Source organism: Arthrobotrys flagrans, assembly GCF_004000055.1.
Source record: "Arthrobotrys flagrans strain CBS H-5679 chromosome Unknown unitig_1, whole genome shotgun sequence".
NCBI classification, from domain to species: Eukaryota; Fungi; Ascomycota; class Orbiliomycetes; order Orbiliales; family Orbiliaceae; genus Arthrobotrys; species Arthrobotrys flagrans.
The window spans coordinates 5,557,850-5,580,905 of record NW_027137556.1 but is presented as its reverse complement, the minus strand read 5'-3'; the positions used below and the strand labels follow the sequence as shown (position 1 = coordinate 5,580,905).

Below are 23,056 nucleotides of genomic sequence, written 5' to 3'. Positions count from 1 at the left end.
ACGCTGCAAAGATGGCGGGCGGCATAGCCTCGGGTCAAGGTACAAAATCCAACACTGACAACGCACAATTACACCCTTGTTTCCGAGAAATTTAGATCTCGAAAATACCTCTTCGCTGTCACTATCTTTTGCCACAACATATACGTCTGACGGATATCATGTCCATGTCGTTTTCATTTATGGAAAGAGACTATATATGCATGAGCATAAAAGAATACACACAGCCTGTCTATATCCTGTGATACTAATACAGTAGCGTCTGACAGTCCTCTCCCCATCTCCATCCGCAGGGGGTACTCCGACTCCGACTCAATCCTTAGCCCCTCGACCGACGACCATTGCGATTGCGCCCAAGGCCATGTCCGAAGAATCGCAGCCACAGTTCTCACCAACGAGTACCAATGGAGTGACACAGAAGGATTGGGTCATACCTCCCCGTCCAAAGGTACTTTGACTTCCCCGCACTCACCTGAACCTTTTGAGCCCGGTACTAACATATCTACGATCCCAGCCCGGCCGAAAACCCGCAACCGATACTCCTCCTTCTGTATGCTCCTTCTCTATACTTCTTACATATACCGATCTCAACCCTAATACAGCTCTTTTAGAAACGCAAAGCCCAAAACCGTGCTGCCCAACGAGCCTTCCGTGAACGCCGCGCCGCCCGTCTCACAGAACTCGAAGAACAAATCAAGCACAAAGATGACGTCAAAGACTGCGTCCTCATGGAACAAGTCTCCAAGATCACAGTCGAAAATAACGTCCTTCGTGCGACCGTCGCCGAACTCCGCCGTGATATAGAGGCTTTACAACGCCGTGATGCCGAACGAATCGGATTATCGACCCCGACTCATACAAGCCATGGAAGTTTCAGCAGTACCTCGACGGCCCCAAGTTTTGCCCAAGCATTCGCAGGCTGTGCAGTCAGCCAAATCGCCAGTCCAGCACCTAGCCCACGATCCGAAGCCGTTCCATGTTTCGAAGAAGCATTCGGTCGAAAATGCTGCGGGGGTACTTCATGTCGCAACAGCCTCGACACAGTATCCACGCTCTCACCCGTACCCCTATCGCGCCGGGAATCTCAACATCTTGAAATGGAAATCGATTTCACAAATATGTTCAGCAGCAGCCGACGGAACAATAACAACAACACCGTTAGTCTTAGAGATAGCGGTCACACAAGAGAAAGCACTACCACACCATCGGTAGCCACTTCTCCTGCCCCACTATCTACCCTTTCCAACCACCCAGACGAATCATGCGGCTTCTGCTCCGAAGGTACAGCCTGCGTATGCGCGGAGATGAAATCAATGGAGCGGGAAACAGAACGTCTCCGACAACAAAATATTGCGAGAGAAGCCTTCATGCGACTAAGTAATAGCAGCAGAACACTTCCGGACCCGACATCCTCCTCGGGAAAACCAGCAGGATGTACAGGTGAACCTGGCAGCTGCGCACAATGCCAAACCGATCCGATGAGCACGTTATTCTGCAGGACGCTGGCAACGAAGAAAAAATCATTCCCTTCTAGTAGGCGGGGGAGTTCCACACCGCGGTCAGACGATAGACCCGGCTTTGTATGCTGTGGCGGTACCGCTTGCGGGAAGAATCCCGGAACTTCATCTCCCCTTGCCAGGAACAATGAGGACCTAGATACAGAGATGGAAGATCCTCCCTCTGTAGGCGTTGTAAAGCCTCGAGGGACATACATCCCATGCAGTGATGCATATCTAAGTAAGCTTCTTTCAAACAAGACCATCCCCCCGTTCCTTTATTAAACTCTGATGATCAGGTCTTTCCCGTCACAAACGCTTCATGGACGCCGACCTCGGAACCGTTGTGAAGAAACTAAACACTAGCGGACTCGGAGTCGAAGTCTCCAGTGTTAAGCAAGTGCTAGAATATCTCGAAGCGCTCGAGTCATTCCAAAATAATGACTCAAGGAAGGAAAGTGTAGACGGCGGCTCAGGATTGTAAGTTACAGGGTAGAAAGCGAGTCACGATTGATAAAAAGGGGAGTATTGGGGGGTTTGTACACTCAACTGGATTTTGCTATTCTTCTAGGAAGGCTCTTTTTTTTTTTTTTGTTACGCCTTCCCCTATATACCAAAAAAATGGCGATGAATCATGGCTTTTACTTTCTTATTACCGGTAGCGGCACCTAAAAACATAACTTAATAGTGATGGAGAATATACAAGTCCATCCGGGAGATGGGATATTGTTTTGGATGTGTATATAATACTAAAAAAACACAATAGCTTCTTAAATTATAGGTATCCCAAGCAGATCCATCCTATCGTAATTAGTATATGTAAGTACAACAATATACTTAAGTAGGTACGAAATATGATTACAACATCTTAAATCGGCCGTAAGATTCGTATGCAGACAGATGTACGAGAGTTGTGTCCACACTATTATCGCAACATAGCAGGAAGAACAAATGCATGGCTAAAAAGAAAAAGGCAGGGGTAAGAAGATAAGAGAAAAATATCCAAACGTGCTGAAACAGGGTGTATCCAAAGAAAATAAAGAACTCTAACCTAGGTATCGAGGGCGCAATATGAGAATAAAATGTGTACAGATGAATCGAAGGCATTCCCGAGCATCGAAGCATCAAAATATCAAAAAACCCAAACGCCACCCATCATGCATCAAAACATAACATGTCGTCTAATCTAATACCGTCATAATCATATGTTTAGGCATTAAATCACACACAATGCCACTCCGCAAAAACACACCACCTAGCACTTCTATCAGCTAGAATCAATCCTCTCCAAGGTCCGCGCTCCGAAACCTTGATTGACTGCTCAAAGACTTGGCCGTGCTCGCTGCCTAAACTATCGGCCCTCCGCCCGATCTTCATTATCTTCCCGGTAGGTGTTTGAATAGCCAATTTGGCTCCTTTAAAAGTTGCCATCTCCGAATTCGTCAACACGGTCGACGAGTGTTGTCGGATTGAGAAGACGTAAGAATTATCAAATGCCAATCGCAGATTCTGCGGTTGGACGATATACAAATCGTGTCGTTGGGCGTGAGGGGTCGGATGACGGGTCACGAAGTTATATGTCGGATTTGAACCCGTATGAAAAATCGGCAACGAGAAAGCCATCGGGTGAGGATTGTCTTTTATCGAATGCTGATATCAAAATAATCGTCAGTAAATGTACTAAAAGCCATTGTTGCTAGAGCAGGGATCAAAGAACTTACCATCAATCCCCTGGGCCCTGCGTAGACCTTCAAGATCCCATGCCCTTCGTCACCAGGCAGAACTGCTTTTACTCGATACGTCTTCTGGATATTGCCTAACGGGCCCTCCCAGGCAACCTGCGCCAAAGCTCCCTTTTTCACAATATCGCCGCTCTCAAAGATGTCGCCATCTGCATCGACTGCAAATCCCTTCGCCTCCACCTCCGCTACACACTCCACGTCTATAGGGAGCTGGAAGTCTATCTGGACAATTTCAAGATCTTCCACTCTAAGAAGCGAAGTATCGAAATTGATGAGTTGTATTCCGTTCTTGAAGAACCCGGCGCTGGCACAGGGCAAAGCCATCAAAACAGAATGCGGCATCGGTGGTACCAAGTGCTGCTGTTGTGGTGTTAATGGAATATGTGTGAAGCAGGCATGTAACGGCCTCATCAAAAAGTAGTGTGAATCGGCCATATTGTTGGGTGCAGAGCTATACAATCCTCTCTTTGGATGCGTCGGACTAGCAAGAGAGGCGTCAATGATCCTCCACTCGTTGTCAATAACGACTGCGTTCCAAAAGTGGTTCGGGCGCGGGATAGCATCAACAGTCTCTGCTGTTTCGCCTGGAACCTTGAGGTACCCTCTAATGATTTCACAGCCAATTCCTACCGAATGACACATCTGCATGAACATTATAGCCACTTCTTCTGTTGTCGCCTTGAGGCTTTGGATGACCCGCCGGCAATCTTTATTGTAGTCAATATTACCCGGAGAGTCAGTTCCAAGACCTGTCGGGCGTTCCCAAGATAGCTTCTCCGCCACCCATGTAAACATTGCTCTCAACCTCTGTACGTCTGACCTGTGAGGTCGACATATATGAGAATTTGCTAATATCGCGGGTGTAGTACCCGATGGGAGAGACCCGATGAAACGTGCCGCTTTGTCTACTTGTGTCATATTAACACTTGTAAAATCAGCGGGAAGTTCCACAATGCCGCCGTCCAACGCCTCATCTCCTTCACATTCCTCTTCCATAAACTCGATTGGCCTTAAGGTAAACTGATCCATCATCTCTTGTTTTTCCTGTCTTTCTAGTCTCTCATTATGAGATATGGTATTCGAGCGGGCCACGTCCCTACGCACCTGAACCCAATCCTGTGACTGAGGTGCCATGGAAACATTTCCACCAGCGATACCGGTCATTCCGAGAGTTCCATATCCAGAGTCTGACTCTGGTGTCGGCGAAGCTGCCATCGACCTGGCAGTAGCAGTCGATGCCTTGGCTGTTGCTAGAATCTTCTTGAAGAACCCCCCCTTCTTTTTCATCGGGCTCGCATTCACTGTGGATAGTCCGCCAAGCCCATTCCCAGAGTTTATATTGTTTCCCCACGTCTGCGCCCTCGGCACAGATTGAGGAGTCACATTCGCGGAATGGAAAACGATACCGCTATTGGTTACCATTTGCGACTCCATCGGTGATAGCGCTGAGAACGGGCCGGGTTGTTGCGGTGCGAGTTGGTGGGACAGTGGATGCGGTCCGTTTTCCGGTATTCCCATCGCCGCCCTCTGTTTATGTCTGATAAAGCTTCCTGCACTTGTCGCACTAAATCCTCCGGCGCTCATCCCACTCATGATGCTAGCGCTAGTAGCGGCCGTAGAGTTACTTGTCGTGGAGAACACCGCGGACGAGCTATTTGACTGCAGGGTGCTTTGCCGAGACAAATTTGGCTGCCTATCGACATCCCAGACGGATCTTCGCTTTGGGTTTGCATTCATGTTAGCATTTGAGTTCTGTGATGACCCGGGCCGTGCAGTCATCATCACAGAGTTGGGGCGCCCCATATTCTGCTGCTGTTTGAGCTGCCTGATCTGATCGAAAGTCTCATCGGATGAGCTGTAGTACGATGAAGAACCTTGATCCATAAGACTAGCTTCCATCCGCTCTACGAAACTTGATATCCCGTGATTACGCTGCGGATTCGCACCGATTTCAATGCCATCAAAGTTTCCAAATCTAAATGTATCACCACGGAATCCCTGTGAAGTGTGAGATCTGATTGCAGTAGCTGAAGATCCGCTAAGATTGTCATAATCATCTGGACTAAACGGAATTGGCGACTTCTTCCCACTGTCAACTACGCTCATTTCTTCTAAACTCGACAAGACATCATCCATGGCACTTCGTAGCGGACTTGGTGTGTGTGCCAACCTGTTAGGCGAAGGCTGTGGAGTTGGTCCTCTAGATGGAATTGGGGATCTAGCTCCATTCATCTTGTGGAAAGATGGGGCGGGCGAGGCGGCCCTCTGGTAGTAACTGTTTAAGTGGGCAGGTGGAGGCGGTGGGGGGTCTCTTGGTTGTAACCAGAAGGTGTGACAGGCCTTCCTGGTGACGGTGACACGGCCCGAAATAGGGCCGGAGACTTTGCTCTCTGTGGCATATGGAACGGAGAAGGGGACGGGCCTTGGCCCGTAGAATTTTGGTAAGGATTCGGAGTCCCAGATCGGGATATTGGGGGATTAGGAGACACGGGCCTGTGCTGGTGCATTTGTGTATTCGGGGTTGTGGGACGGGCGGCTTGCTGGTATCCGTGATTTTTTTGGTATGGATTTGGAGAAAGCACACGGCTACCGGGAGGTGGTCTAGGAGATACGGCCCTAAATTGATTATTGGGGCCCCTTGGTGACACCGCTCCACGTTGTTGATATGGATTTGGAGACACTCCACGATTTTGTGCGTACGGGCTCGGAGAGACTACCTGATTTTGGGCATACATACTTGGGGAGGCAGCACGGTTCTGAGCATATGGGTTGGGGGAGACTGCGCGGTTCTGAGCATACGGGTTCGGCGAGACTGCTCGGTTCTGCAATGGATTTGGAGAGGCTGCTCGGTTGTGCTGGTAGGGGTTCGGAGAGACGGCTCGATTCTGTTGGTACGGGTTTGGAGAAACTCCTCTCTGCTGCTGATATGGGTTTGGAGAAGCACCCCTCTGTTGTTGATACGGGTTTGGAGAAGCACCCCTCTGTTGTTGATACGGGTTTGGAGAAGCACCCCTCTGTTGTTGATACGGGTTTGGAGAAGCACCTCTATTACCATATGCATCGGCATTGCTATGGTAGGAAGCTTGTGATTCTGGTCTTTGATTCGAATACTCATATTGCGGTTGCTGCTTGACAGGCGATGCGACAGGTGTAACTGGACGATTGTCTGTGACAAGCTCGACGAAATTACTCGGGAAGAGACCAATCTGGCGGCGGTCCCTCTTCAGCCTTCCCATCCACCATGCGCCATCACCAGCATTGAGGCATTCGATGAGGTCACCCTCGACGAAACCTAGATCCCGTTTTGTCTACGTACATATAAGAGACGATTAGCGATTCATGATTAGTAATGTAAGCAAGGCATGTATGCAAAGCTCCGTCATACCTCTCCGCCCCATGAATAGATAGCTTTGACCCAGCACGGAAACTGCGTCGGTAGTGTTTGAGGCTGAACCCCGGGCATTATATCGTCGATTGGGTTTCCTGCAGCAGCGATATCGGAAGCATAAACCCAAGAATCAAGATGATACTGATGTAATCAGCTCGGTCGTAACGGATGAAGGTAAAGATAGAGAAGAATAAGCCTATCCCAAGAAGAGATTCTCTTTCGGGACGGGTAGAAGAGGTCAATTGGTACCTCTTATCGAAGATATATGATTATGATGATTCGTAAGCGATACTGCCTCGTCGTCGTCGTTGTCGCATTAACGAAGCATCAATTGAATCGGCGTCTGTGTCTGTGTCGGCGTCGGTCTATACATACAAATGTACTTCGTATGTATGTATGTATGTATGGAGGAGGCAGGCCGAAGAGGGGCCCAGCCGGGATAATGATAAAAGATAGATAGATATAGATGAGATTACTGTTGATAATGAAGTCAACAAGAAGTCGCTATACTCGAATCGGGGCTGGTAACCAACATATGAAGCCGGTTGACAGCCCACGACCCACAACAAACCGCTGTGTTGCGGGTCTCCACAGCAACCTCGGCCGCTGCCAAATTGGGCCAACGCCGCACCTGATGCCGCATGCAGCTGGTCACACAAACAACATCAACACCCCTCATCCTTGTCCTTCCGTGTCTCTCTTGAGACTCGATTCAGGCAAGGGAACAAGGGAGCAAGGTATCGCCAGGTGCAGGTGCCAGGTGCTGAAAATTCATTTCTGGTCCCGTCCACTAACTAGCCTCCCGTCGGCCCAACTGTGTATGTACCGGTATGTATGTATCTCGGCATCGGATTCTTTGTTAAAAGGGAATGAATGGGTCAGCCAGCCTAAGCTGTCGACTGGGTAACATCGCATTCCGAAGAAGCATCCCGAGATCCTTTAGCTTCTCCCGTGCGAAGCCGCAACCACTAAGCATCCACCGTTTCCTCTCTTTGTTCCGAGTAATTATACCCTTCGCTGATACCAACTCCCTGCACGAGGTCAACCCGTGTCATCGCCCAGATTCTTCCGGGGCGATTATTCACGAATTCCAAGATAAGCATCGATCGATCGAAGCAGCCCTTAGTCATGATGTATTCATATGAATGGGTTTCTACAATGCGGAGCACAAGCTGCGAGAATGCCTTGTACAGCCTAGAAACCTTCTCGAAACAAGCTCGAGCTTATGCAATCTGTCCCTTTCTATAATCTTCTTTCTGCTGCCGGTTTGCCGTCTTACTCAGGCCTGCAGCTGCTGAAGCTCCAGGTACCTGGTAGCTCTTCGATGCGGCATATATCTGAACTCTATTAATTATAGAAAGATCGATAGCATCCCACAAAAGCAGACACGTGATACTCAGCGCATGCTGCTCTTTGGCACAAAAGTTAATGCGAAATGAATCGCATCACACCCATCAATGGTCAGGCTACAGCCGTCAAAGATTTTTCCCCATTCTGTACATTCTCCAGCACTGTCAACCCGTCTGTAACATGGCTTTCCTCCCGCCCGTCGCAGTCTCGCCTGGTTTGTACACCGATATCTCCCAAACGACTATCATACACGAAAAATTAGTTAAAGCCAGGTGTTTGGGACGATCGCTTAGGTAGAGTAATCATAAATGGTTTTAGGGCTGCGTTTCGATGACTGGAGTGGCAAGAAAAGCCCTGATTGTTCCTGAAATATAGCTTATCCGAGTGGGTCTTAATACTATTTAAAATTTCTAAAACCGAGGTTTTGTGTCGAAAGGAACAACGAAAAAAACCCTTGCTTCTAAATGTGGGGATTTCTCGAATCGAGTAAGCACAGATAGTTGTCCGTATGACATGTGCACGCATAAAGCAGCATGCAAATTTGGAGTAGCACAGGAAGAGTAAAAACGTGTACATAGTCCGGTCTGTTCCTGGCTCTCGGTGACGTTTCTGATGCTTGATTGGGTGCCAAGTACCAGCTAGCTTGTCGAACACCCGTACTAAGACGAGAACGAGAAATGCGATGCGATGATTAATGTGATGGCGGTGTTTTACTAGCGTATCGTCTACGAGGGACAGGTTGACTAAACATGGATTAGCCTTGTCTGACACAAGCTTTTCGAAACGTACGACCGAATATGGTATCTCTTTCTTTGCTTGGACAGATATGCAAGCAATCCCATGGACCACACCGTTGGACAGGAGCGGTTCTTTCTGTTGGGTCCATCTGAAACCGTACTGTCTCTTCGATGCCGGTTTACGTAGGCTGCATGCACCCAAGTATGCATGATATCGAGAGATTCGTCGGCCAATGGAGGTACCTAACCTGTGGGCCGATAAGCACAATGGTGGAGCTGAGGAGACAATGCAAGCAAGCCGAATTATGTCAAAGGTTGCGATGATAAGGCCGGTCATAGGATCACAGTATGGTTGTGACCGGTGTGGACCAGGCCATCCATGGTATGTAACAATTTAATTCTCCCGGACGTGGACCCCATTGATATCATAGGCCCACAAATTTCTTTTCTTCCCGAGCGAACGAAAAAGTAAAGCTCCGGCTTCTTTTTTTCCAGAAGTTCCAGCTTCCCGTTAGCTTTCTCTCTCTCTCTCTCTTTTTTTTTTGTTCCTGTATTGACCCGGGGACGGTGCGAAATGGGTGGAAGGAGCTGTGCTGCCCTGAGTCAAAAATCCAAAGTTAAATCCCCTGGTGGTGGTGCTTGCCTTGCCTTTGCCATACTCCGACCACCCACGGCCGCAATATAAAGCTCCTAGCTTTTCGCTCCCTTTTCCCCTCCCATCCCATATCCTCACTATCCACCCACCACTAGACCAATATATAATAGATCCAGCTTTACAACCACGATTCCTGCCTTTGTATAACTATCGCCACCTCTCCAAATAAGCTCCAAAGCAGATATATAAAACTTATAAAACCTTTCCAACATCAATTACAACACAATTGAAACCACAACTATGACTAATATGGAAGAAGAAACCTTCACCTGCTTCTTTTACGGTAAATATTCCTTCGTATGCATGAATTCTTAGAGCCTTTGGATTGACAGATGGTAGGAACGCTCATGGCCTTCCCAATTCTTAGCCGAGTCATATACGGCACTCAGCACCCGGATCCATGGCAGCGGGACCGCCTGCGTATCCGTCCAGCAATTTTGCACGACCATTGTCGCCACCGCGTTAAGAACGTAGACTACCCCGGCGTAGTTGCCCAAACTGGCAATTCTGTCCGTGGCACGGTCGTCGAGGGTCTTTCCAAAATGGATATTGATCGCTTGGACAGCTTCGAGGGTCACGAGTATGAGAGGAGACAAGTCAAGGTTTCTCTTTTGGCCGATGAGAGGAGGGAAACCGGTGAAACCGTTATGGCAGGAATTTATATCTGGACGGAGGGGACTCAATACCTCGAGGATGCCGAGTGGGATTTTGATCACTTTGTCAAGCAGAAATTGAGAAACTGGGTCGGAGACGCAAAGAATTTTGAGTTTCAAGGTTAGTTTCCTTAATTCACATAGTCCGTTCTGTCACTGGGGGGTACAAGCAAGAACAGCCACTATTGTTGTTTTGTCTTGATTGATATTTTGCAGCTTCCATTTGTCGTTTTTGAAGTTATGAAATCCTTTTTTATGCTTTACTGTCCTGTTACGCGATCTTGTATTTGCGAAGCAACAGTGTTATAAAAATGCATGCATCTTCAAGAATTCCAAGAGGGGCAAAATCTTTCGAGAGAAACTTTTGCTTCCCCTAGATCCCGGCCCGACACTAGGAGAATCACGGCTCACTTCTCAGGTTTCTTACAGAGTTTGGTACGCCCGACCCAATGGGTGGTCGTTGGTGGGCACGATCAGATGAGGTAGATGTAGCCGCTGGATCCACTGCCGCTGCAACCCATACCACGGGGCCAAATCCATCAAAGAATCTCGAAAAGTGAGCGGACTATTTATGCTGTCCAGGCGAAAGTTACGTTATGGCCCGCCGAAGGACGCATATCTGCCGCATCACCCGACGAATTCCTACTGGATCCCGGACCCAGAACATTATCAATCCGCAAATTTTTTCGTTCATGACAAGATATTCTCCGTTTTTCGGACCATTATGATCAGGTGTTTTTCGGGCTCTCATTTTCTTTCCGGTATGGCATTTTCACGATGGGGATAGATTGGGCAATTGCATAGTTCTTCGGTCGTCTGAGGTTTTCTTTGGCTTTTTCTTTCGGATTCGTTATCCTTATTCCTTTGCCGCTGCATATTCTGGTGGAATAGATTTCCGCGGTTCGCGAATCCGGTTTAGCATAGACATAACTGTTTTTCCAACCCTGCTTTGCTTGCATATCGTTCTGCTTTTTCTGTAGCCTGTTGCTCTTTAATACCAAATAGATCGCTATATGTATCTCTAGCCAGTTCAGTCCCCTTGCATGCGTCTAGATTTCTTGGGTTTTGGTTTTCCATTTTTCGTTGATCTTGTATTCTAGAAGCCTTTAACCCGTACGCTCGTCCTTCAATCGCTTCCATATTCTCCATTGGGCGCCGGCTCTTCCAACCACTTCTAAACCTTCATCGATGTCGCGCGCATTCCAACGGGTACCGTAAAACTACCACGCCTTTATAAAGTCATATCCGTTAAGTTAAAGTTTATAATACGAGTCCGGACGAATTTTATGCCAGATTTTACCATGGCTCCAATAGCGAAGGCTCTTGTAACTGAATATTAGGGGCCAAAGTATTTGCTATAGGTAACACGGAACAAACCGAAGCTGCCGAACGCCGAAATCTCGAATCAACTCGCCAATTAACCCGCTAATGTTTCTAAGCTCCGGCGCACACCAATGCATGGTGTATCTATACGACGTCATAAATGTTTAAACATGACCAGACTTTTCTTCATATTGGCCTAATCGGATTCTCCCGAGCTCAGGGTGATCACATCATTCAACAATATTGCAATCCAATGAGTTTAGATGAAAACACAAACAGCCTGAATTTCGAGACACTCACTACTCCCTCGGCCTGCCTATTTCTCCAATCTTTTAGCAAATAGTTAAAGCTTGGTATTTGGGGGCTGACAAGAAGAGCTCAACTTAAAGGCCGACAACATGCCCACGAACTGACAGCAATATGATCCGACACACCATGTTTCTCGGGTATTTCTGCTTCGCAATGTGGCCTATCGGGGCTTCACCCAGCCGAATTGCCTACCTAGCTAGCCCCAGCTCGCAGCTGCCTTACAAGGTGCTTAATTCATTACACTTGGCTCAGACTCGGGGCACCCACAACGTGAATCGGACTTAGGTCCCTCTGGACTCGGTGAAGTGTTAAGGCTGGTACAGCGACGCCACCCTCCAAATTCCATTGAACTCCCTAGACGTACTCTGTAGACTCTGAGGAATTTCGAACTCGGGTCAAAAGCTTTTGAAAGGGACAATATTTCCATCCGTCGAAACGATTACGACCTCGTACGAATATTACATAAAATGGCACCGTTATTGCAAAAATAACCCGAAGGCCGACATATAGCGCACACGGTATGGTCTGAAAGATCTAATATGTTCCCAGGATATTGCAATATGGATGGTGTTATATCTATGAAATTGGGTAGCCTTTCGAATCCTCAATATGAACTAGGCCCCCGAGCACAGGTCCGGTTCCTGCCGTGTATCTCCCTTGGTCACATCATATTTTTGCGCAAGGCGGATCTCTTTCCAGTGTTTATGTATAGCGCACGTGCGCATGGTTAAATCCTGTAATTGGTAGATATTTACGTAGTTATAACCAAGCAGTAGTCAAAGAATACATCAAATACTAGTTAGTGTAAATTCAATTGGCTAAATAATATGCACCGAAATATTCCTTGGTCAAAACAAAGAGGTCATATGAAAAACGTCGACATCTGAGGCTAGCAAAGATCGACAGGAAGATGTTGTGGTTTTGGTGTTGCTAAAGGCCACTCTAACTCGACGTATGCGTACCACCGCTCCACCCTTCCACCCACCCACGTCAAGCATCATGACCGCGCGCTCTAAACCCACACTTCTCCTCGCCACCTCCACCTCCGACTCCGACCCTGAAGACGACTTCTCATCCCTCCCGTTCCCGCAGCCTCTCCCGCGATCCGCCTTCACAACTGCAGACTTCTCCGCATCAAGCTACCTCGCTAGCTTACACCGGCATCAAACACTCGAAGACCTTCGTGCTGAGCTGCGAACACGGTCGAAAGATCTTGAACGGGAGCTTGTAGAGCTTGTGAATCGCGACTATGCGGATTTCGTGGGGTTGGGGAGTAGCCTGAGGGGTGGTGAGGGGAAGGTCAATGACTTAAAACTTGGGGTTATGGGGTTTGCAAGGGAAATCGAGGGTGTTAAAGAGAAGGTTGTTAAGGTTGCGAACGAGATGGAGAAAGATATGGCGGTTAAGAAAGAGGTTGCTAGAAAGAAGGTGGGGTTTTCTCCTTTTGCTGCAATTCAATCAATGATTTGGCGATGGATATTGTAGCTGACTTTACTCTAGGCTCTCGCCCGAAATCTATTGACCCTTGATGCTCGTCTCTCACAACTAGAATCCCTTTTGCTATTAAAAGGCCAGCAAGAAGCCGATGATCATATTCTAACTCTGGATCTTGACGAAACCTCAAACTCCTCTCTTACTTCACTGCCACGGCTACAGAAGCTGGTGACGTCATATTTATACCTAAAACATGTGCTCTCAAAGATTCCACCCACTCATCCGTTTGTAAAGGCGCAAGGGAGAAGACTAAAACAAGCAAGGCAGACTCTCTCAGATGATCTCTCGAGAGCATTGAAGGAATGCAGAGCTGAACTGAAAAACGAGGAATCAGGCGAGGATGAGAGGAAGGAACTCGAGGGCCGATTAGTACAGATACTAAAGCTCTGGAGCGAAGTAGGAGAGACAGGAGACGCTGTCAAGACACTAAAGGGGAGGAAGTGAACATTACTTTTTATTTTTTATGAACTTTCGGCTGATATCTGATGGAAGCGACATCCTTTTTTTCTGTAATATGTACAATCTCTGATACCCCAATATAATATAGACAATATATGGCGTGTAATGATACAAACGACGTCTCTACGCAACTGCCGCCACTGGCGCCCCTTCTGCGGCTACAGCCCCTTCGACTACCTCCGTCGTGATTTCGAGGTCCTCTTCCCGTCCGATATTCCTAAACTCACCGCTTAAGCTGAACGCAGGACTGTGTGTACTACTTAACACAACCTCGTTAATCCTCTTATCGAAGTCCTCAATCCTAGCCAAATCCTTGGCCAATTGATCCATAAATACTTTGATATTATCTCTCAATTCTTCCGTTGAAAACCCTAGCTGCCCAATTGCGATTCTAACGACACCTTGACGTTCACGGTACTCAGATGCACCGATCATAGCGGAAATAATGGCGGCGGGGTTGGTGACCACCGTACCCGTACGGGGGACGGCATGAGACCTCTGGGACCCAAGATACGACCCAAACCAGTTTTTTGGAATTCTTGGAAGACATCGCTGGCGCAGATTACACGATCGAAGTTGATGACACCTTCCTTGATCTAATTTATCATTGTATAATAATCAGCATATGATAAGATGAGTTCGAATCAGTAAAGCCTACCTGTTCCCAGACATCCTTCGTTCCTACAACCACCGCACCCGCTTCTCTAGCAGCATCAGCCTTCTTCCCTTCTGCGAACACACAGATCCTGATATCGGTATTTACAGCTTTTGGTAGCTGTATTCTGTTTTTGACCGTAGGTCCGTTTTTCTGGGTATAAATCTTAACTGCAAGATCATATTTAGCCTGTCGCACATCATTTCCAACTTCGAAGGCGCGAATATAACGCATAGCATCGGTGAGTGCGTATTTAGGAAATTCGGCATGGTTCCAGATTTTGAAATGGGTTTTCGGCTTCTTCTTTTTGGTCTGCTTTAGTTTCGAAGACTTGAGTTTGGCGCGGTTAACGGCACCACCACCAGCTGGGAGGGAAGGTGTCGTTGAAAATGCAGAGGCGAGTATTAGAGATGGAACGGTCGATGTTGTAGGGAGTAGTCGGTGGATATCAGAAGTTGGTCGAAGGAGACGTGGGGCCCTGCCGATGAGTGTGGAGGGCCTTGTGAGGCAGGCGCGGCATACCGATATCGAGGATGCCATTATGAAGGGTTGCGGCCAATGGACCGCTTGCAGACTGATGTTCGCTCTATCAACTGGTTGGGGCGTTCGAGAGGCTATAAGTTGTGCATTTTCGGGATGTCGGTGGGTCGTATGTGGTTTTGCGCAATGAGGATGTTGTGGCGGTGTTAGTTCTGGGGTTGAGATTTTTCTTGAATTCGGCTGGTAACACAGTTGAGCCTCAGATGTGGCTGGTGCGCAACTTCTCTTCGTTGGCAGTGATAAAATGCACGTGATTATTTTTGATTTCAGAATTTGGACCTTATCCTAGCCCGGCTTACTAAATTTAAATCTTGATTCGGCCGTTAAAATGAACCTGAAATTAAGCCATTTGATAAAGAATCGGTTGTGCTGTGTCATCGCAAGTTGAGATGGTGGGTGTTACATATTCAGTCTAACTACTAATATACTGCGGCCAAACTCGGTAAGTAAGTTGGTAATATAGATGCCCAGGTGTTTAGATAGAGATGTCATCTCACGAACTCATTGTTATTTCATACTTGATCTGGATCCTATATCTTGTTAGTAATCATGCACCCGAGTTTGAGTACTTCGAGTCAAAAAATGTGACCGAAAAACAATTCTATTTACCCAAGTAGAAGGTATATAGTAGTTCAAGATGCTCTTTATACTGGCAATCCGTGATTAAGATGGCAAATAAGTTTTTATTATCCCAGCCCACCCAATCGTGAATGTGATCGCATTTTGATTGATAAATTTTGGTTCTGAAATTTGTAGCGCAGAACTCCGCGAATGGTATCTTAAGGATTCTGCCGGGTATGGTCCTAGTATGAAGAGGTGAAAATAATCAAAAACTCGAATATATGCTCTGCTAACCACCGTGCTTGCAAATCTTCAGACGATGTCGTGAATCTTTCGTAGGGGCGCATATATCAGCTTGATTTAAGAGTCTTCCAAACAATCGAAATGTTGGGTTTCCTGTGTTGCACTGGCCCCTGCGGTTGTCCTGAAATAGTAATTATGGCACGACAAACACTATCGCAACACACCACCACAGTTTCTGCCAAGTGCTTATGGTATCCAGCCTGCGACAGCTTCCCACTCCCCATCCAGATCACTCGTTACATAGCTTAGCTCTTTTACTCAGACGACCGCAAACTCGCCTCCTCGATTCCGTATCTTCCTACCGCTTGGCCCATTTACTGAAGACGACACTCTCACGCTATGGTTCTCGCCGATTTAGGGCGGCGGATCAATTCCGCTGTCCAGGATCTCACACGCTCAAATCAAGTCGATGAGAAGGTTGGGACCCCGTCCGATTCACTATATCATTCTTTCTAAGCCAATGCTAACCATACTTCCTGCGATATAACCTAGGCCTTCGATGGCATGATCAAAGAAATCGGCAACGCCCTCGTCGAAGCTGATGTCAACGTAAAACTCGTCGCCAACCTGCGCAAATCCATCCGACAAACCGTAAACTTCAAAGAACTCGGCCAGGGTGTCAACAAGAAGAGGATAATCCAAAAAGCAGTCTTCGATGAGCTGTGTAGATTGGTGGACTCGCATTCGGAGCCTTACAAGCCGAAGAAAGGAAAGACGAATGTTATCATGTTTGTGGGGTTACAAGGTTCCGGAAAGACGACGACGTGTACAAAGCTGGCGAGATGGTATAATGCACGGGGGTTTAAGGCTTGCCTAGTGTGTGCCGACACATTCAGAGCTGGTGCGTTCGACCAGTTGAAGCAGAATGCGACCAAGGCCAAAGTACCATATTACGGATCGTACACGGAAACAGATCCTGTAAAAGTAGCGAAGGCAGGTGTGGACAAGTTCAAGAAAGAGCGATTCGAGATTATCATAGTAGATACTTCCGGAAGACATCGACAAGAAACCGAACTGTTCGCAGAAATGGTGCAGATACAGGAGGCCGTGAGGCCGGATCAGACTATCATGGTGTTGGACGCGAGTATTGGACAGCAGGCAGAGGCACAGAGTAAGGCATTTAAGGAGAGTGCGGATTTTGGAGCCATCGTCATTACAAAAACGGATGGCAATGCTGCAGGTGGTGGTGCTATATCTGCGTGAGTACTCATTAATACCGCCAAGGATAATATTATCAATACTAATCGTAGCACAGCGTCGCTGCAACAAAAACACCGATTGTATTCATTGGCACCGGTGAACATATTTTAGATATGGAAAAGTTCGAACCACAGAGGTACATCTCGAAATTGCTAGGCATGGGTGACATGCAGGGCTTGGTAGAGCATGTTCAGTCGTTAAAATTGGATCAGAAAGATACAATGAAACATATTGCGGAGGGTCTATTCAGTACGTCTTCCAATTTCTCTTCATTCTTAGGTTTAAGTATACTAATCAGCTTGAAACAGCGGTCCGTGATCTTCGAGATCAATTAAACAACATCATGAAGATGGGTCCGCTCTCTAAAATGGCCGGCATGATCCCTGGTTTATCAAACCTGATGGGCGATGTTGGAGATGAGGAAGGAAGCATGAAATTAAAGCGCATGATGTACATCATGGACAGCATGACAACGAAAGAGCTAGATTCGGACGGCAAGGTATTTGTGCAACAACCCGAACGGATGACAAGAATCGCACGTGGATCTGGCACATCAGTAAGAGAAGTGGAGGATGTGCTGACACAGCACAAAATGATGGCGCAAATGGCAAAGAAGATGAAGGGTGGCATGAAGGCAATGCAACAAGGAGGCATGGGAAGAGGAGCACCGAATCCCCAACAACTCGCTGCAATGCAGAAGAGGATGCAAGCTATGGGAGCTGGTGCACCGGGCCCGGGAGGTATGGATATGGCGTCTATGATGCGGGCACTGGGTGGTGCGGGCGGTGCGGGAGGCATGGATATGAACAAAATGATGTCGCAAATGGCATCGATGTTTGGACCTCGTCGTTAGTTTCAATTTGAATAGTGGCATGATCGATACCACAATACTATAATAAAGCCAATCTGCTTTTCAGGCTGGCATTTATCCATACAAGTCTAGGTTTTCTATGGAGTTTCAGGACTCGATATTCACAACCACGCCGTTTGCGTTCTCCCCATTCTCCACCACCCCTGCCTCCTTCAGTATCTCAATCACATTTTCCACCATCGCTAAATCAACCTTTCTCACATCATCGACAAACTTTACACCCTTCCTCCACTCCCTCGCATCCTCATCGCTGTATTCCAAGTTACTCGTGATCCACTTAATACTCTCCTCAACATTCTCCCTGAAATATGCGATCCCCTTATTCACGCCATCCAGAAACGCACTTAACCTCGGATCATTAGCTTGGAGCAAAGAATCGTGTGCAGTGATCAACCAGGATGGCCAAGGTGTATAAATCTCTCCAATCCTCTTAATCTCCCCGGAATCATAAAACTTTTTCGATGTAAAATGCTCCCACATGAATACATCCGCTGTGCCACTATTAACTGCATCCCTCAAATTCTTGAAATTGTCCAAAACCACAAAGTCAAACGGCTCCGTTTGTCCGACAGGCGGAATCCACCCTTTTTGTCTGGCAAGAACAAAGCTCATGATGTAACTCCCGCTACCAATTCTACTGACACCGACTTTTCCACCATCCTTTAGACCTTCCACCGTTGTATCTCGAGATGCGCCGGCGGATATGGCCCAGCAGAGTGGCGAATCGACATATTGTCCGATAACTTTGTACCAATCTGCTTTTATGGATCCCTTGATCCCTGCGATCCACCCTTCCGTTAGACCGATCGCTACGTCGATATCGTGAGCTTTGAGGGATTGGATCATATGGCCTGTCCCCGATGGGAAGGGATGGAAGGTCACATTGAGATCTTGGTAATAGGAATAGATTTGTGCGAGGTGAAGGGGTGTTGAGAAGTGCTCTGCGGCGAAATAGAGTTAGTAACATTACGATACTGAGGCTTAGATTGATGGTTTTGGTTTACCGGGGACGTAGCCCACACGGAGAGGCTCCGACGATGATACCATATTGAAAAAAGGAAATAGTATTATTTTCTATGCGATTGTGAATAAAATCTAAAGAGGAAAATTACAAGTAGGATCGAAGCTATTTCGCGGCGCAAAGGTGGGATAGTGGTGGGTTTTGAGGTGGAGGGGTATTTCTTAGCGCATTTTAGCTCGGAAAATAGCTTCCGGAAAAGGATCCGCCTGGAAAGAAACAAATCGCTAAAGATGTGAACTATCATATATACAATGAACTTTCAATATACAAACTACCACCCCCTGCCTCGGTTGTTCCACCCTCCGCGGCCTCGATATCCTCCACGACCGTATTGCTGATTACCATATCCGTGATGCCCACCTGGTGGCGGCGGGGGTGGGGGTTGGTTGTTATACATGTTCCCCTGTCCCTGGCCGCCCCACTGGTTAAAGTTATTTTGAGTTCCCGGAGCCGGAATCTTGCTAAGCTGCATATTCATACCCCAGGATGGCGGGGCAACACCCATAGGTGGTGGCATCGTCGGCTGAAAGAACTGTGCCATCTCCGGTGGCATGGGAATTGCGGCCGGGAATTGCTGATTGAATGGGAACTGTGGCGGCACATTCGTTATTTGCGGCAGATGTGACTGTTGCATTGGCTGTGAGGGTGGCGGAGGCGGGGGTGGGAGAGGCTGTTGAGGTTTTTCCTTCGGAGGAGTTGTGGTTTCGAGCTTGGGTGAGTAGGGTTGAGAAGATCCAGAAGAGTTTAGTCTTCGCCTAGTGTGTGAGCGGGAGCGGCTTCGGGAGCGGCTGTACGAGCGAGAGTAGCTTCGTCTCCGCCTTCTCGACGAACGGTAGTGAGATCTCGACCTTGATCTCGATCTCGAGCGGGTTTGATATCTGCTTCGACTACGACTTTCGCTTCCGCTTCTGCTGTGGCTGCCCTGGCTCCTACTTCTACTCCGGCTGCTGCTTCTGCTTCTAGATCGGCTTCTGCTCTGGCTTAAACTCCTGCTATAGCTTTGGTCCCTCCCACGGCCTCTAGAGCTTGATTTTGGTTTTACAAGCTCCCCCCTTTGTCTCTTCGTCATCTGAATTGCAAAACCCCGCGACCAGCCGTAGTACCCTTCCTCCTTGTTCCTCACACCCTCCGGGTCGTTTAACAAGTCCTCGTCTTGCGTATCCAGCGGTTTAATAATATCCACACCCAATTCATCTACGTCCGGGAGTACCCTCATATCCCCGCCATACCACATTTTATCCACACTCTTAATGAACGCATCCACTGCCTCCGATAACTGCTTTGGCGGAGGCCCATACTTCATCGCGATCGGCTTTACCGAGCGGGTACTGATTGGTGTCGGCGAGTTCGGGCGCATTAACGGTAGCATGGTGGTTGCCGGAAGATCATGGTACGGGGCTCCCGGGTCTCCGTGTAATGCCGGTAGCAAAATCTGTTGTTCCTTTGACTTGACATCCTTGCTATCTGAGGTTGCTTCTTGAGGTTCCGTCGATTCTAGGAATGACTTGCCAATTTCATCCTTCCAGTCCGATATTCTAGCTTCGGAGAAATATCCCTTTGCCGACCACATCAACAGGAGCTTCTCCAATCTTGCTCGCTGCTTCTTTCTTGTCGGATCTTGAGCAAATCTGAAGAGATCCTTCAGAAACTGTTCCACACCCTTTGCGAACGGCACCGCGGGACTGGAGTAGAACGTTGTATGGTGAATGGTATCATTCAGGAGGTACAAGATGTATAGTCTCCGTCTCCGGCTGCTAGGTGTCATTACATCGGCGGACTGTGACTTCAGCGAGGACGATAGGGCGACCAGATATTTTCCAAATGCCGTGACTCTATGGTTCGAATGAACCAAGTGTTCTAGAAGCCAGTGCTTGCAGGTCTATTCATATATGTATCCAAAAAAAGATCCATCAATATAAGTAAACAGCCTTTCCAATTTATAGATTCTGTAATTTTGAATGGGTTCCATATTGGAGCCGTCCAGGAAGAAGCAGAAGGAGGGGTTTTTGACGGCCATTCGGGAGTAGAATAGAAAGATTGCATCCACGAAGGACTGAGTTCACGTTTGAAACGGTACCTTGATATTCTCGGGCGTGCAAATGGTGAGGCATTTGTCAAGGAGGCTGTGGAGACGCGCGATCTCGTCGCCGGGAACGGGAGTTGGGTCTGCGCGTAGGAGAGAGGCGGACAAGGCCGCTTTCGCAATCGCAGTGCCATGGCTGGCTGCCATATCGGAAGCTTGGGTGATGTGCTTGTTTGATAGGATGGTCGTCGTTGATATTGATATCGATATTGGGCAGTTTATGGTGTCGTGCGGATGAGAGGATAAGCGGTGCTTGGACAGATCTGGGGAATCAGAAAGTCGTGCCTTTGTTGGTGGGCAAAATGCAACAAAAACAACACCCTTCAACAACCACATCTCGTCTGATCTAGATCTGCTGTACAATCACCGCCGCCTCGTCAGTTAAATACTTATTTATTAATATATGTTACAATAAATTATAAAGCATAATGCTCTATAGACTAGAGATACCTTGCCCCGTAGTTTTTTCTCCTATTCATTCCTCTTCGACCCTTATATTACCCCAGTAGCTACTCCAATTATATACTCGCCAAATCCACTTCGGCTCATCTGGAGCTCCCATAAACTCGGGTTCAATGAATGATACAGCCAGTTCATTGTGGGGAAAGTTCCGGAATACGAAAATCAGATTTACCAAAACCGTGCCAGCGAGGGTGCTAAGAATTTCGCTTATGGGTTGTTCCTATGGGACCCAAAGGAGCCACGCATTCAGTCATGGTTACTTGGTGCGGTTTCCTGGAACAGCAAAGATCTCGGGCTGAGTATCTACAGAAAGATCCCAGAGGGCGAATGGAGGTGATCAGGGATTTACAGCAGGGGCCAAGATTGGGCCCTCTCGATTTGAAATACGGAAATGATGGAGAAGACGTTGGCGAAAATTTGGAAGAAATGTATGAAAATTTGCACCATGAGGAACATGCTATCATTCGGTTGCATAACTTGCATTGGGAAACCGTTCAGGATATATTGGAAGACGAATCATTAGATATGGAGGAAGTTGGGTTGCGTAATCGCGAAGTTCTAGGATTTCACCCTAAAGTCTAAGGGGTGTACGGTCGTTGTTTTTATAGGGCTAAAGAGGCACGTTCTTTCTTGGGGCCTTTTTAATTCCTTTGGTGCTCGGGAGGAACTATTGTAAATTATTTTTTTGTTCGTCGCCGGATTGTTTGTCTTTTGCATTCTTTTTTGCTTGATGTTACGTGGTGTCTGGCCCGAGATTACGATACTACTACGCCCATAAGATGTGGGCTTTCTTTTTATGTCCCTACGTACGGTCAATATAATAAAATCAGTTCCTAATCTCTGGTGGCAAAAAAAAAAAAAAAAGGTTGTCAAAAAAGTGCAAAAAAAGGGGGGGGACCGAGAGACGTTTTTGGGGCTCGGAATGTCGCGCTAAATACACAACCCGATCCCGACGAAGTGAGCAGTTTAGATCGAATCGAATCCTAGTTGTTACCAACTAAGCCATTTCTTGGATCCGGAATAAACAAGCATCTTAAGTGTATATATCCCCTTCTACAAATTTTTGGTTGCAGTGTGTTGATTTAGAGCGAGGTCGTACACTTATATATCTACATCACGGCATGGTGCCCACGCACCCTATACACAAGAATGGCTTCCTATACGGTATAAAAGTATCCGGAAGACTACAGGTTATAAATTTACAAAATGGTTACTATGAAAACCAAATGAAAGGCAACCCTCGAAACAAAACCTTAGAACGCCTGATAACAATCGCCTTTAGGAAACATATTACAATTCGAAGAGGACCCCAGGAGCCTCATACGAAATACATTCAAAACGCCATATGGTAATAACGTATGGCTCCTGAAATATGCAGTCTCGTAACCGCATAATATCGCCAACTTTGATTTAGATATTCGTTGAAATTGTTGCATTTTCGAAGTAGGAAATTTGTTCCACCTCCCCAATAGATCCGCCCAGGAGGACGGAATTATGTGAGAAAACGGAGGCCTTTAAACTTTGTAATGATTACTACCTAGGTACTAGGTAAGCCCCAGGGCACATGGCCATGACATGGCGCTTTGGAATTCTATCGATCCGTGCCGCAGCATTAGCGGATCCGCCGCTGTACAGATGCCCGTTATGCCACCGTCATTCCTGATTCGCTCGCCTGTTGGATCCACCCTGGTCCCATGCACATGCGATGCCCACCCATCCTGTGACGTCAGCTGGGCAGGCCTCAATTCCTTTAGGTC

General features: G+C 47.4%; 9 protein-coding genes across 10 annotated transcripts; 5 read left to right on the top strand and 4 right to left on the bottom strand.

Moving 5' to 3' along the window:
- Positions 1–11: 11 nt before the first annotated feature.
- Positions 12–1,977, top strand: DFL_009643 (uncharacterized protein; the record flags this gene model as incomplete). Its single annotated transcript, XM_067639564.1, has 5 exons — positions 12–39; positions 267–445; positions 512–547; positions 609–1,734; positions 1,793–1,977. The coding sequence occupies 5 exons, from the start codon at positions 12–14 to the stop codon at positions 1,975–1,977; spliced, it is 1,554 nt and encodes a 517-aa protein (XP_067487340.1).
- A 737-nt stretch (positions 1,978–2,714) lies between these two features.
- DFL_009642 (uncharacterized protein) lies at positions 2,715–6,698 on the bottom strand (the record flags this gene model as incomplete). The annotated part of the gene is made up of 4 exons (XM_067639563.1): positions 2,715–3,143; positions 3,215–5,657; positions 5,969–6,543; positions 6,621–6,698. 4 exons carry the CDS (start codon positions 6,696–6,698, stop codon positions 2,715–2,717), a joined length of 3,525 nt encoding a protein of 1,174 aa, XP_067487339.1.
- A 2,907-nt stretch (positions 6,699–9,605) lies between these two features.
- On the top strand, positions 9,606–10,578 carry DFL_009641 (uncharacterized protein; the record flags this gene model as incomplete). Of its 2 annotated transcripts, none has more annotated exons than XM_067639561.1 (3): positions 9,606–9,648; positions 9,705–10,139; positions 10,448–10,578. In XM_067639561.1, 3 exons carry the CDS (start codon positions 9,606–9,608, stop codon positions 10,576–10,578), a joined length of 609 nt encoding a protein of 202 aa, XP_067487337.1. The 2 variants fall into 2 exon arrangements, with proteins under 2 accessions (XP_067487337.1, XP_067487338.1); XM_067639562.1 differs by having other exon boundaries at positions 10,437–10,504.
- A 2,071-nt stretch (positions 10,579–12,649) lies between these two features.
- On the top strand, positions 12,650–13,588 carry DFL_009640 (uncharacterized protein; the record flags this gene model as incomplete). The annotated part of the gene is made up of 2 exons (XM_067639560.1): positions 12,650–13,078; positions 13,151–13,588. The coding sequence occupies 2 exons, from the start codon at positions 12,650–12,652 to the stop codon at positions 13,586–13,588; spliced, it is 867 nt and encodes a 288-aa protein (XP_067487336.1).
- Positions 13,589–13,726: 138 nt separating this feature from the next.
- DFL_009639 (mitochondrial 54S ribosomal protein uL1m) lies at positions 13,727–14,798 on the bottom strand (the record flags this gene model as incomplete). Its single annotated transcript, XM_067639558.1, has 3 exons — positions 13,727–14,101; positions 14,170–14,199; positions 14,262–14,798. The coding sequence occupies 3 exons, from the start codon at positions 14,796–14,798 to the stop codon at positions 13,727–13,729; spliced, it is 942 nt and encodes a 313-aa protein (XP_067487335.1).
- A 1,203-nt stretch (positions 14,799–16,001) lies between these two features.
- Positions 16,002–17,715, top strand: DFL_009638 (uncharacterized protein; the record flags this gene model as incomplete). The annotated part of the gene is made up of 4 exons (XM_067639557.1): positions 16,002–16,079; positions 16,155–16,861; positions 16,918–17,111; positions 17,171–17,715. The coding sequence occupies 4 exons, from the start codon at positions 16,002–16,004 to the stop codon at positions 17,713–17,715; spliced, it is 1,524 nt and encodes a 507-aa protein (XP_067487334.1).
- Positions 17,716–17,820: 105 nt separating this feature from the next.
- Positions 17,821–18,780, bottom strand: DFL_009637 (uncharacterized protein; the record flags this gene model as incomplete). The annotated part of the gene is made up of 2 exons (XM_067639556.1): positions 17,821–18,674; positions 18,738–18,780. The coding sequence occupies 2 exons, from the start codon at positions 18,778–18,780 to the stop codon at positions 17,821–17,823; spliced, it is 897 nt and encodes a 298-aa protein (XP_067487333.1).
- Positions 18,781–19,025: 245 nt separating this feature from the next.
- Positions 19,026–20,984, bottom strand: DFL_009636 (uncharacterized protein; the record flags this gene model as incomplete). The annotated part of the gene is made up of 2 exons (XM_067639555.1): positions 19,026–20,633; positions 20,832–20,984. 2 exons carry the CDS (start codon positions 20,982–20,984, stop codon positions 19,026–19,028), a joined length of 1,761 nt encoding a protein of 586 aa, XP_067487332.1.
- A 567-nt stretch (positions 20,985–21,551) lies between these two features.
- On the top strand, positions 21,552–21,881 carry DFL_009635 (uncharacterized protein; the record flags this gene model as incomplete). The annotated part of the gene is made up of 1 exon (XM_067639554.1): positions 21,552–21,881. One exon carries the CDS (start codon positions 21,552–21,554, stop codon positions 21,879–21,881), a length of 330 nt encoding a protein of 109 aa, XP_067487331.1.
- Between the last annotated feature and the right edge of the window lie 1,175 nt (positions 21,882–23,056).